The sequence below is a fragment of the Hippocampus guttulatus genome, chromosome 1 (assembly GCF_054856545.1).
Source record: "Hippocampus guttulatus isolate MCC_2025c chromosome 1, RoL_Hgut_1.0, whole genome shotgun sequence".
Classification (NCBI taxonomy): Eukaryota; Metazoa; Chordata; class Actinopteri; order Syngnathiformes; family Syngnathidae; genus Hippocampus; species Hippocampus guttulatus.
In genome coordinates, this window is record NC_141261.1 from 8,537,709 (window position 1) to 8,551,625 (window position 13,917).

General features: G+C 44.1%; 1 protein-coding gene across 1 annotated transcript; it reads right to left on the bottom strand.

Moving 5' to 3' along the window:
* Positions 1-470: 470 nt before the first annotated feature.
* LOC147210271 (solute carrier family 35 member E2A) lies at positions 471-10,416 on the bottom strand. The gene is made up of 9 exons (XM_086107737.1): positions 10,072-10,416; positions 8,050-8,504; positions 7,354-7,489; positions 6,837-6,964; positions 6,217-6,337; positions 6,077-6,130; positions 5,928-6,000; positions 5,300-5,445; positions 471-3,616 (listed from the first exon to the last, which is right to left on the bottom strand). The coding sequence occupies exons 2-9, from the start codon at positions 8,330-8,332 to the stop codon at positions 3,382-3,384; spliced, it is 1,176 nt and encodes a 391-aa protein (XP_085963863.1). The 5' UTR covers positions 8,333-8,504; positions 10,072-10,416; the 3' UTR covers positions 471-3,381.
* Positions 10,417-13,917: the final 3,501 nt, after the last annotated feature.

Here is a 13,917-nt window from a genome sequence, read left to right on the forward strand (position 1 = left end):
CTCTGCACTGTGAAGCCGACGTGCGAACCACTGGACTACCGGGCCGCCTGCTCTCGTTGTCGCAGAAGACATTTCTACAAAAAAAGGGGGAACATATTGTCTTCGACATCCAGGTTTGCATTTAAAAGAGCTCAGAGCCCTTGTTTTGTATACGGTTGCTACGATAGAGCCCAGAGCACAACTATGTCTGTCTGGAAGATGTTCTCATGAACTGAAAATATGTGGTATTGGGGCTCGGTTCCAGCAACTGACATTTATTTGGGGTTAAACGCGGGTCTGTCTTGGTGGGCGTGATCAAGCAGAAACTGTTGCCTCTCGGTTTCCACTGCATCCTGCATTGGAACGCACGGGAACAAGGACGTGACACCGAAAGTAACCCGTTTCAGTTTTGTCCAGTTTTAGGTCTAAAACTGCAAAACTCCATAGATTTTTTTTTAGGGGGCGTGGTGTGATGCATTGCCAACCAGAACCTGAATCAGAATAGCTTTATTGTCATGGTACCAAAAGTGCAACAAAATTGAACAGAGACAAACTGTTCAAGTGACATAGAACAACATCGCGGGGGGGGGGGGGGGGTGTACAGAACGGGAATCAGCCGGGTCACCTTTACGGGATCTTGTTTTCACAGATTACATTAAAAAACACACACACACACATATATGGAAGGTGGAGGAGAAAATGGGAGGAAAAAAAACAACCCTGACGTTCTTGTAAAGGGAGCACACTATGGATTTGGAAAAAAATACCCTCAGCAAACAGGCACACGTACAGAACACGCAGACTAGCACATGCGGAAGTGTGCTCAAACGTGTTGTGAGCACACTTGTTATGGTAGTCTGTTGTGTTAAGGATTACCAAGTGACATGTTTACCCAAGCCGCCCTTGAACGCATCATGACCGGTGGCGACGGCGTGGACGATAAATCACAGCCAGACGTCGTCAGAAAAAAATAAAAATGATGGCCAAACCCGCATCCTTCAAGAGGCAAACAAAACTGCACAGATTTTGCCAAACGTGAGTTAACATGTTAATGTTGACAATTTTAGACGTACAGTAAACTTGAAAATAGGGCCGACAGTGTGGAATGAGTCTCATGATGAGCCACATACCCATTCGGATCAAAAGCTACGGCCATTCAAATACACGGTGGGTCATATAGTAAAAAGTGTCATCTGTGAGGCTTCTAGCAAACTTTTTATTAAAAAAAATCTTGTGGCGTATGATAGGCAGCTTCGTTACTATATTTTAATGCTAAAGACAAACAAAGTACTTCGTTTCGGCTTGAAATTTGTGCTCGATGCTTTGCACACAGAACGTTTTTATTTTATTATTATTTTTTAAACAATGATGTGAATTGAAGGAAAAACTGATAATCGGCAGTTCAAAACAGGCCTCTTGGCCAAGAGTCCTTGGCAAGAAGACTACACTTCCTCCCTGTCGAATTTCCACACACACTAAGATTTCATTAAAAAACAGACTCACGCGCGCACGCGCACGCGCGCACGCGCACGCGCGCGCGCACACACACACACACACACACACACACACACACACACACACACACACACACCACTTTGGAACCTTTAACAATTGAAAGGAAAAAGACCACATTGGGAACCATCACCAATGCTCCCATTTAAGACTCAAACTATTACAGGATTATTGGGCGGGGTGGAAACACCTGAGAAGGTTTCATGTCAGGGATGAAACAGACAAACATGTTTTGTTAAAAACAAACAAATCAACCAACCAAAAAAACAATTCTGCTTGTGGAGGCACTGCAATTCTGAAATGTAAAACTAAAACGAGAAACCCGCCACCAGACATTTCCCTTTCAGAGATGCGGTTACCTTTGTTGGCAGCAGCATTTTAAAAAATGAGGAAAGCCGGTTCGCGAGAGTCGAGCTTGGCGTAATCGAAATGCTTTAAATGGAGGCTCACCATGTGAGGCATTTCTGAAAGGGGGGAAAAAAAGAGAGAGAGAAAAAAAGAAGACAGCACATGCACAGGATGTTCTTGGTGGCTTGATGCCCCCCACCCCCCTTGACATCCAACATCACAAGCGTTTTGAATCACCTAACTCGTGTTACATCTAATCTCTACGACAACTCAAGTATTGGCAGAGTAGTTTACCTTTTGTTCACTTGCACCCTTTGAACTTGGTGAGAACAGCTTGAGGAGGGACATTTTTGGTTTCGGTATAACGCAAGCTCCATCGAGGTACGGTTGGATGAATTTGGCGGGGAAATACCGGTAGTGTTCCGTTTTCTATGCATACAATCCATCTCTGATAATTACAGGCGCTATTTCGGGTATCCGTATCGTTTATGATCACTTGCGTTTGCTCTTCAAACGACGTAGGGAGACGACCCAGCATCAATGAAATAAGAAATGTAACATCGGATGAAAGTACATATAAAGCAAATCCTAACAGACACTCCAAAATCCTCCAACATGTTTTCCGAGAAGAGCGGCGGCCGTTTCATCGGCAAATTGAAAACTCGTCGGCAATTTTTAAGAAAGTGGAATTGTTAACTAGTGATACCCAGCAAGTTGACTGACCAGGTGTGCTGCTACTTTTGCCAAAGTAGACGTATTTTGATGCTTGAGACGGCTGTAAAATATGGGACAGGAAGACTTTTTTTTTTTTTTTTACCAAAAGCTTTTGACTAATTTGGGAGGTTATTCAAATACATGGATCCTTTTTTTTTTTTCAAGCATCTTTAAGCCGTTTCGTCTCTTCTCGTCGCTTCAATCTCAGCATGCACTGGGAATGAATTTGATGGCAACTGAGGACGGCGCATTCCCGGAATGCAGTAATCTGACTGTCATATTTTTAAGACGCATCTTAACTCATTCAGTACCAGCCAATTCTGGACCAAGTCTGAAAAGACGTTTAAAAACGTCTTTGGGAGTGAATGAGTTAAAAATGTGTCGAGTGGCCTAAAAATCGACACTTGGGCAGAGGAATCTTTCAGAGCGCCTCTGATCGCATTGTGTATTTGCCACAGCGTAGCAAAGCCGAGGTGCCCCCCCACCCCACCCCCCTCAAAGCCGCGGCGTACCACAGATGAGATTCACGGGCACAGCCGAGAATCCAGACGCAAGACAAAATTGCTTCTAAAAAACTGACTTCCTCCAAAAACGCTGAAGGACACCCTGAGCTTCTCGTTTTTGTCAAATGCTTGCGTGTTGCGAACTGCCAAGAAATGTTCCACAGGAATATTAAAGGCGTTGTTTCACCTTTCAACAACAGTCACTTTCCCAACGCCTGAAATTTGTTATTATTCATATTCTTATTATGGTCCTCCATGACTGGAATGTGTGCAAGGCGACGAACGTGTCCGGCCAGTTTGGAAGAAAAAAAAAATCGTGGAGACTTTAGTGAGGCTGCGGCGGGCCTTGTTGGATGTTCTGCTCCTTTGGCGATAGTTTGTAGTTCTGCTGTGCAGCCATGGCCAGCATGCGCTGCCGCTGGGCCTGCCTGGCTTTGTTGTACAAGAAAACCCCCACAAACACGAGGACTGTGCCGGTGGCACTGAGCATGGTGATCTGATTGCTGAACACGATGACGCTCAGCCACACGGACAAGGCGTGCTTCACGGTGCTCGCGACGCTGAAGGAGAGACGAGGGAGTTAGTGCGCTCGGAGGAACGCTCGCTCCTCGGGTGCTACAGGTAGAAACGTGACGGCTGCTTTTGCACAAAACCAAAGCGGACGTCACCGGAGCTCAACTCAGTCAGCGCCGACGTTTGAGTGAGCGATAGTCAAGAAACGTGGCAGTAAAACACAAGAAGGTTGGCTCGAAGTCTTCAGGGTTCCTACAGCTTCAGCCAAATCAAATTCAAAATGCTTTAAGAGTGATTTTAATTCCATTTGAAATGAATTTTTAGAACAACTTCCCAATGTCGCACGTTGTCCAAAGTTGCTACAAAACATACCGGATGTGGCACCTGCTCGGTTTTGTTTGTTCCACTGTCGCGCTTGTGCGATTTTTCTACTAAAGTCCATCCGTCCATCAATTTTCCGATCCGCTTATCCTCACAAGGGTCGCGGTGGGTGCTGGAGCCTATCCCAGCTGTCTTCGGGCAGTAGGCGGGGGACACCCTGAACCGGTTGCCAGCCAATCGCAGGGCACACAGAGACGCACAACCATGTGCGGTCACACTCACACCGAGCGACAATTTAGAGTGTTCAATCAGCCTGACCTACATGTTTTTGGAATGTGGGATGAAACCGGAGTACCCGGAGAAAACCCACGCAGGCACGGGGAGAACATACAAACTCCACACAGGGAGGGGGAAGCCGGGATCGAACCCACGACCTCTGCACTGTGAGGTCGACGCGCTAACCACTCGACCAAGTCATTCGATCAATTATTTTTTTCAAGAATGGGAATTTACGTTGAGATTTAAGAATATTTACAATCCGAAATATTACTCGGCCCGGTCGTCCAGTGGTTAGCGCGTTGACCTCACAGTGGAGAGGTTCAATCCCAGCTCCGGCCTCCCCGTGTGGAGTTTGCATGTTCTCCCTGGGCCTGCGTGGGTTTTCTCCGGGTGCTCCGGTTTCCTCCCACATTCCAAAAACATGCATGGCAGGCTGATTGAACTCAACTCAACTGTATTTATAGAGCACTTTCACACTCTAAATTGTCTCTAGATGCGAGTGTGAGCGTGGATGGTCGTTTGTCTCTGTGTGCCCTGCAATTGGCTGGCAACCGGTTCAGGGTGTCCCCCACCAACTGCCCAAAGACGGCTAGGATGGGCTCCAGCACCCCCCGCGACCCTTGTGAGGATAAAGCGGAACAGAAAATGGATGGATGGACGAATATTACTTGTGTATTCGAAAGAAAGTTAAGCCTTTTGGAAGATGGATTTAAGTCCCTTTAATTCCAATTACTGCATTGTTTTTAGATTTGTGGATTGAATGCCTTTCAAAAACCTAAAAGGGATGAAAAAAAAATGGTTCAATCTGCTGTGAAACATAAACATGTCAAATGTCTCTAGTTGTCTTCCAAACGCTGACATGACGCAAAGACATCAAAAACGGTGGTTTTAAATGGCAGTCCAGGAGGCATTTTGGGTCACAGAGCTCAAGTTGTTGAAGTGCGTGAAGGGAGTGTGGGGGCGAAGCAGAAAACATTTTGACGTGTGATGACTTCAAAGCAATTTGCTTGTGCATGTCGATTCCCCCCCACAGAAGTGTTCAAGGGTAGTACATTTGAGAAAGGCGGGGAAGGTTCAACAACGCAACCCGAGTGTATCAAGTGTTGAAAAGCCAAAGGAAAGCACTGCACCTGAAAGTAACCGGAGAAATGCGTCCCATCAGCGCGTAGGCAGTGACACTCTGCAGGTGAAACAGGCCGCCGTTGAAGAGCAACAACAAGACGATGTCCCGACTGAAGGTGAACGTCTGTCCGCTCTTCTCGGTTGCGGGAGTTTCCTGGAAAACACAAACAAGCGTCAGACAAATCCATTCCATGAGCACGGCACCGATATTTCTTCTTTTTTGACCATCATTGATTATCGGCAAGCATTTGAAATCATGTTTTTTTTTTTTGCAAACACCATTTTGAAACAATGATGGCATGAATAATTTCAGCAAGTTTCACAGCGTCCAATTTCGGCCCAACTGGTAGCAGCCCAACGCTGCAGTTGTTTGTTTCATGTCTTATAAAATCATTTTTTCTTCCTACTTAATGCACGTCTTTGTAATGGACATGTTTATACTGGATCGCATGTTCATGTTTTTACATCTATAAATGCTCATATGGTATGATACATGGTAGGTGGTGGCCATTTTTATTGGAAACGGTTACAATGAACTACCGTTATAAGGTCGTTATGTCCCTCGATCTACGTTGTCATGAGTTTCGATTGTACCTGTATATCACATTTTATAAAACGATTCACTCGGTGACCTACCAAGAGGAAAATCCAGGCTGGGATGAGCATAATGATCGCTGCTGCACTGGTGTAAAATTGTAGTTCTGGAGGGCTTAAAAAATAAAATTAAATTAAAAAAAGTATCATTTCACTTGTACGACTCCTGTTTTTATTCCTGGTCTTTTTACCTGAATTTATAAGTGTCACCGCTCAACAGTTTCTTGGAGAAGACATTCTGTAAACTGAGACGGGAGGGAACGGGTTAAGCGAAGCGCGCCGCTGCGGCCGTGGTGCGGCTCGGCGGATCGGCAGTCGTGGTTTACCGTACCAGTCCATGATGTTGGTGGAGAGCGCGGCGGAGAAGCCGAGCAAGTTGAAGCTGAGCTCTGTGGCCGTGCAGAGAGCCAAGCCCGCCATGACGGGGAACAGCGACAGGTTCACCCACAAGCCTGCGTGACGAGGAGGGTTGGCCCGTGTTCAATGAAGAAGCGTATGGGGGCAGTCCTTCCAGAGAGTTACATTTTCAAAATTATACCGACCAAATTTGTCAATATAAATTTGGGTTTTTTATCCCTGTCTCAATGATCTTGAAGTTTGTTCTGTTCAGGCATTGCGTTTCAAATTTTTGTAATTTAAAATTTCATGGAAAACTAACGCAAATGACAGGAGAACATCCAATACACCCCCCCTCCCAAAAAAATAAATGTCAAAAGCAACAACATTAAACATGTTACAAATGATGACATTTTGTTTTGGAGTTATAATGGTAAAACATTTTTGCATGAAAAATATTACTTTAAAATTTTTGTTGGATAAACAATGACCATTTCAATGATATTTTCAAAATTAATCGACCGTTAGTAAAATGACTTGCTTTTCCAGAAGAAATTCAGTGGGACACGTCTTCACCGCGATTGATGAAATCACCTGAAACGGAAAATGACCCACCTGTGTACTCTCCAAGAATCAACCTGGACATGATGACAGTAAAAATGGGCGCAGAGCTCTTCACCGTCTCGGCAAAAGACACGGCCACATTCTTCAGGCTCACCAAGCCCAAGACCACCGTGGTGAACCTGGAAATCAAGCAAAGAGATTCTAAGGACACTTAAGAACGAGTGACTTGGGAGGCTTGTTCTGTGATATTACTTCCACCCTATCAGAATGACTTTTACCTATCTTTGCCTTCTGCTAATTCAGGCCTGCCAGTGTGAAGATTGCGCCGAAGACAAAATCTGACACCTCTCCGGGGGGGAGGGATTATTTCAGTATTCCTACTTTTTTTTGTAACATTTTTATTTGGTCGTGTGCCACAACATTTTTCTCATGTAAAATGACGGCTTCACTCAATAAGGCAGTTCGTGTTTTCACTTGACAGAAAAATCATGCTTCATGGTTTGACAAATATTTTCAGCTTTGGAGGAGCTCTGTGCTTTCGATGCACGGCATGCTTTCGGGAAGTCACCTCATCAGTCCAACGAAGAGCATGATCATGATGAAGTTGGGAGGATACTCGTTCCTGGATTTGTGCTGGTAAAGGCAGCAGGGCACGAACATCTTCAGGAAGCCAATTATGGTGGTGGAGAGCATCTGAACCGCACCTGCCCACAAAAAGGAAACAGCCACGAGGAAACAATTAAATACAGATTAGAATTATACTCAATCGGGCTGAACATGGATTTCAAATCGACACTGTTATGTTCTATATATACAGTCAAACCTCGGTTTTCGTCCATAATCCGTTCCAGAAGGCTGTTCGAAAACCGAAACCACGCTCTTTTAAAAATAAAAACGTTTACCGAACACATCTGCTCACAATGGAAAGCAACACGAGGAAGCGTCGCTTCCTTGTGTAAGGAAGGTGAGAGGAGTCAAATGGTGCATTCAAGTAGAGAACCGAAATTTGTTCGTCATCCAAGGCATAAAAAAATTGAAATTTTTGGTCGAAAACTGAGGTTTGACTATATATATATATATATATATTTATACACACTGTATTTTACTGTTGCAATCTGATTTGTGACTTACAAATGTTTATATCACACCTGTTTGGTAGAATTTTCTGAAACTGTTGTAGTGAACGCTTAAAAGACGTTTGGTAAGTTGGTCCACAGTAAAAACAAATGCAAAGTGGAGCAGTTCCCTAGTCGTCCGTCCTTACCCAGCATGCTCGGCTGCCCCTCCAACAGCGACAGGATGTATTTGTTGAGGAACAGGTTACAGAAGCTGAAGAAGAACCAGAGGGCCAGGTAGGTGAGGGAGCGGCGGTTCCAGACCCCAGAGCCGGCCTTGATCACCGTGGTCTCCGTGACGATGATCTTCAGCACCTGGTCACTGGGCAGGCTCTCGCTGCGGGCCAACACCACTCGCTCCTCACGGACGCGAGGCGGGAGCAGAAAGCGCCACAGCGATTGCCTGTTGCTTTTTGGCCTGGTGCCCGCCATGGCCCCCTGTTGCCCAGGCCCCCTCGGGAGTTTGGGGCGGGGCTCGGGGGTAACTGGGAGCTAAGCGGTCTGAAACAGTAGCTTGTACGACTAAGGCATCTTCTGATCAGTCACGTGATGTTTTTTGCTCCATCTTGCCTTGAGGACATTTTGGTATTGATGCTTCGAAGACCTGCAACACACAGCAGAGAAAAGAGTGACCGCCTGCTATATCACAGATTTGATGTTTGTTTATTTTGGGTTTTTAAAGTGTCGAGGAAAGTCTGAATTTAAGAATTGGCACCTTGTGCCATTACACTGCTGACAAGAGCGCAGTGGGCAAGTGGCCAGGCATGTTGCAATTGGGGCTTCCACGACTTCATTGATGTTTCTGATTAGAAGGAGACTGTCAGAGATTCTCACTCGGACAGTTGAACACAGACTCGACCCAGGAACAGGTCGTCTTTGACTGCCAGGCAGGAGGAACGATCCTTTGAAGCCGCACTAACTCGTGCTCGCTTCTCAAACAGAAACCCGAACCCTCGCAGCTCCTGCTGGCCTTTTTTGACAGTACATGCAAATGAGTAGCCTTCCCATGAACTGAGACATCTGTAACTTTGCTCAAGGACACATGCGCTCGAGGTCAATCAAGCATGGAACAAAGTCAAACGTTTAAACATGATAACATTGTTTGTCTATTCTCCATCAGAGACCCAAACAAATTTCAATGAGTCCTTGTACGTGTGAGTTTTTTTTAAAAAAAATTAATTTAGTTGTGGATCGTTCTAGTTATTTGACTTTATCAAGAAACATAAGGGCAAATATTATTTCAAACGCAAAGAGGTTTCTGTCGTTTTCTTATGCCAAGTACATGTCAAAATTAAGCATGAGTAACCAGAGGCGTGGTGGACAAAGTAGGGGAGAGTGTCTCAACAATGGTGGATTTTCCCAACAGCAATAATGAGCGTGCTAACAAGTTTAAGTAGTCCTAAAACAGGCTGGTCAACTGTAATGCATAGCGCAAGATAATATTAGTTCGCTACACATACATTGTATGAACAACATATTAAGGTTATTGTAACTGTCTTAACAATGGTGTAGACCGAGTATCCTCCACACATTTTGCCATTTGTGGCACAGCTTGAGCCAGAAGCATGAATGGAAACTACAGTTGCACATTAGACTGCATTACAAGGTAAACAAAAATGTGTACATTCCTAGAAATTTGTTTTACGACCGGATATTTGGAATGGTATTTTTTTTGTTCTATGCATAGTTGTGTTTTATTGTACTGTTTTTCTTATTTCGATTACGTTAAAAAAAATCTAAATAAATGGATCGCGGTTGGTGTGAACTCAACTGTTTATATTGGGATGCTGATACACTTTGCAGCCTTACCTTTCAATTCTTGGTTTAAGCGTGTTTTAACAAGCGAACGCGTGGGGGCGGCATGCCCCGCGATAAAAGGAGCAGTATAAAGCGCAGCTCTTCATATGACATGACTACATCTATATCAAATCTCTTCATGTACCAAATACATGATAATATAATATAATTTTATGGCCATAAAGGTTCTGCTTCACCACATATTTACTGTTCTTCGACCCTGCTCATTCATTGCAACACGATAGATGCTGCAGTCTGACCATTGCAAAATTTGAGTGCAAGCCAAATGAGTTCGGAGTGCACCGAGGCCAATAACCTCAGGTGGACACAAGGCACCACATGCCCGTTGTGAAATAAGAAGGAAGGAACAGTACCTGACCACGAGCACGAACCACTCCGTGACGATGTTCACCCAACGGACCAGCAACACAATCGGGACGACAACAGAAGCAGGAAGTTGCACGTTGACGTTAGCAAGCGGCTGCTCGCGGCAACGTGGAGAGTAAAGGTGCGAAGGCTAAAGGCCAGCCGAGCTGACAGGTCAGCATTCAAGCCATGAGAGAGAATCGCGTGAGGCAATACTTAATGGAGGCAAATATTTTGTAATCTGCCAGAGAGACTCTTATCAGCGCTCTTGACTTTTGGACGTGGCGGCTAACTCCGTCAACCTCATGTGTTGAAGCCGCAGTGGCTTGCCTTCAAAATAAAACTCGTCCTACAACCTTGCCTGTTTTAATTTCAAAAGAAATTACGAAAATAATTAACTGAGAATTATATTTTATACAGTGAATTGATGTAATACTCCCCTTTTTTGTGGTGGAGATTCTTTTGATAGACATGGCTTCACCAACAATAAGTTTTATTTTCTTAATAAAGTCGTATAGTTCTGGAGTGAGTTAACTTGACCAAGTTTGGGCCATCTTCAGCAATTCCCGCGAGTGGACTTAATTTCATAAAGCACACACAAAGTTGACGCATTTCCATTTTCGAATCTTCTTATCCTCACGAGGATCGCGGGCGTGCTGCAGCTTATGACAGTTGACTTCGAGCAGAAGCGGGACGACAACCTAAACTGGTCGCCAGCCAGTCGCAGGGCAAGTGGAGAGACGAACAACCATTTTCACCCACGTCCACACCGTCACCGAGTGGGAACCGATCCCAGGCTACCCGAACAAAAGTCAGGCGTTTACCACTACACTACCAGCAACGCTAAGCTATTATTAATAAATGATATTCATTTAAGCAGCAGGTGAGCACATCCGCCTTGCAGTTTAGAGATGCAGGGTTAGATTCCGGCTCTGCGTGGTTTTCCCCCGGGTACTCCGGTTCCTCCCACATTCCAAAAACATTCATGTCAGGTTAAATGGAACACTCTAAATTGTCCCAAGGTGCGATTGTGAGTGCGAATTGTTGTTCTCCTATGTGCGCCCTGCGGTCGGCTGGCAACCAGTTGAGGGCATTCATAAAATGGGCCAAATGAAAATGCTCCTGTGGCAAATCGGTTTCCGTATGCAAGAACTTCTTGATGAGTCTGATTTTCCCCAGCAAATTCTATATCCGATATTGTTTGAGTGTGTAAAAATGGGTCTTCCGATTGTTGTTGGAACATTTCAGGTCTTGTTTAAGCTTTACGATTCGCCAGTTATTTGTATATATTTTTTGCAATTCTTGAAATATCTGTTTAGTTAATCAAGGACTTGACTTGGCAATGCTCAATAAAGTAAAATAAAAGTTATGAAAGTGGATAGCAGAAATAATTTTGTCCTTTTTTTATTAGTTTCAAAATCCAGTGTGACATCAGATGAAATGCCAGCGTTGTATATTATAAACCGTAATTACTTCATGTTTTCCTAACTGGTTCTCATTTGAAAACTGGGAAAAACTCAACCTAATTTTGATGTTGTGGAAATTGGCGCAAGTCATATAGTATATGCCTTCCAAGTTTTTTTTTTTTTAACTGAACCCAATGACAAAAACAGCGTCTTTCCCCATGGAAAACTGTGGAAAACATCGCCATCTACAGACGAAAGAAAGCGCATCTGCGGAGCTCACCCATCATAAACTGCACGGAAAATGGACAAAGCGTCCGTGCATTTTGTGTGCGTGTTTGTGTCTGTGCCCCCTCCCTACAGTCGTGCGCATGTACTCTGTAAGACAACAAATTCGAGCCGCTTCGGTTTCTGGTAATGTGCGGAAGGTCATTGTTCCGAGTTCGACTCGTGATCAACGTGAAAACGAGAAGAACCTGCTGGCTCAGTACGACGACCTCATACGTGGCTAGTTTGAGATGCGCCTAGCGTGCAGGGGCGGTTCTGGATCAATTTCACTGAGGGGGCCGGGCTAGGGCCAGGGGTTTTGATGGGGGGGCACATTCAACCTAGGGCTAAAAAGACAGATTCGAAATCTTATTTGACTTTTTATTTCTTCAGACTTTGAAATTGTAGTCATAACATTACAGTGATGAGAAAAAAACAGTATTGGGAGGGCTAAAATGTCTGCAAGCGTAACAATACGCCGTGTCCATCTGTTGAGAACATTCAAGCCAGGGGATGATATGGTACCAGCCTGCCAGGGACAAAAATTGCAAATACACTGAAGCTAGATGTTTTACATGCATATAATTATCCAAATTTTAAAAGGCAATGTCTTATATATTGATCCTGTTAAATAAAAATAAAAATAAAAAGGGAGACTAAAAAAGTTACACACACACACGCGCACACACACACACACACGCGCACGCACACACACACACACGCGCGCGCACACGCACACACAAGCAAATAGCACTCGTGTCGTGGTAATTTCCTTCTCTGCGGACTGCTTCTCATTTTCCCGCTCATTTTTAAGTGGCGCAGCGCACTAAAGGGTCCGACTAGAATGTTAAATCACGCACTTTGGTTCCACCTTTCGCGTCGGCGACTCGGCACGACTGCGTAATCTGCGCTCGGAGGGGGGCCACAGGGGGGGGGGGGGGGGCAGAATCGGTATAAAAACTTGTCCGAGATAAAATAATCAAGTTCAACATTTTATATTTATCAGTTAGTACTAGGTAATAAATAAATACAATAAAAACAACTCTAATAATAATTTAGGGCAAGCCCCGCCTATCCGAGTCAGCTGGTGCACAGAAAAAAAGAATCCTCTGTACAGTATTTACTTAATTCGAACATGTCGGTTGCATGTGATTAAAATGTGGTAAACGGATGTAATTTTCACGTGTTCTCAAAAATAATCAAATGATATATGTTGGCTTAACACATTATGATATGCAAAAGAAAACAAGATCTTTTTTTTTCTTTCAGTGTATCGGGTTCAGCTCACCTGTGACTCTCAAAAGGCCAATTGGTAAAAAAAAATGGATGGATGTTGCTTTAACATGTTCATGTGCTGCCCAGACACCTTGAGAACTTGAGCGACACACATGACAAGGAAGATGGCGTCTTCCATGTTTGTTATTGTCGAAGTGAGAGTTTCAACCGTGCGTGAACCGCAAACTGGACACACAAGTTACTCAGGGTGTCTTTATTCGCTGGCCAAGGGTTTCACTGGCTGATGGTTAGAATTGTTCTTCAAGTTAGGGGGGAGTCACCTGTTCAATGCCACAAAATAAAATAATCAAAGGTACAAAAACTTAAGTGAGAGCCAAGTCAGCAGCGTCACTGTGTGTGTCACTGTTATAACCTTTTCACCCTGCTGTTTCTTTGCAAAGTCAACACGGCGTCCGTTTCGACCTGCAGAACAGGGTATTGCAACAACAAAAATTATGACAATAATAATAATAATAATGAACTATGCAGAAAAAAATGGATTTGGCCTCTGTGAAATTTCAGAAGAAACCTAAAATACATCTTTATTTATATAATGCTTTCACAACAGCTCCATGTGTAAAATCTAGCGCTTTACAAACATTTAATGTAAATTCACAAAAATGCATTCTAGCTCTTGCAGGTTAACTTACTTGAACCTTCCCTAAACTTTTGAAGACACATATTAAACCTTTCAGTATTTCAGTACATTTTACAACTTTCTGTTCTGTATCAAGGAGCTGAATGCCCACCTTACGGGGCCCTGTCCTCCAGCAACTGAGCTCTGTGAGGCTACAAATGTTGCACATGCCAAATACTGCTACTGAATTTATGCATTCTAGTTCCATCCTGAAATTTCACCTGAAAGACCAATATCCTTAATTGTTAGTGTATTAATCCCCTTTCCAGGGA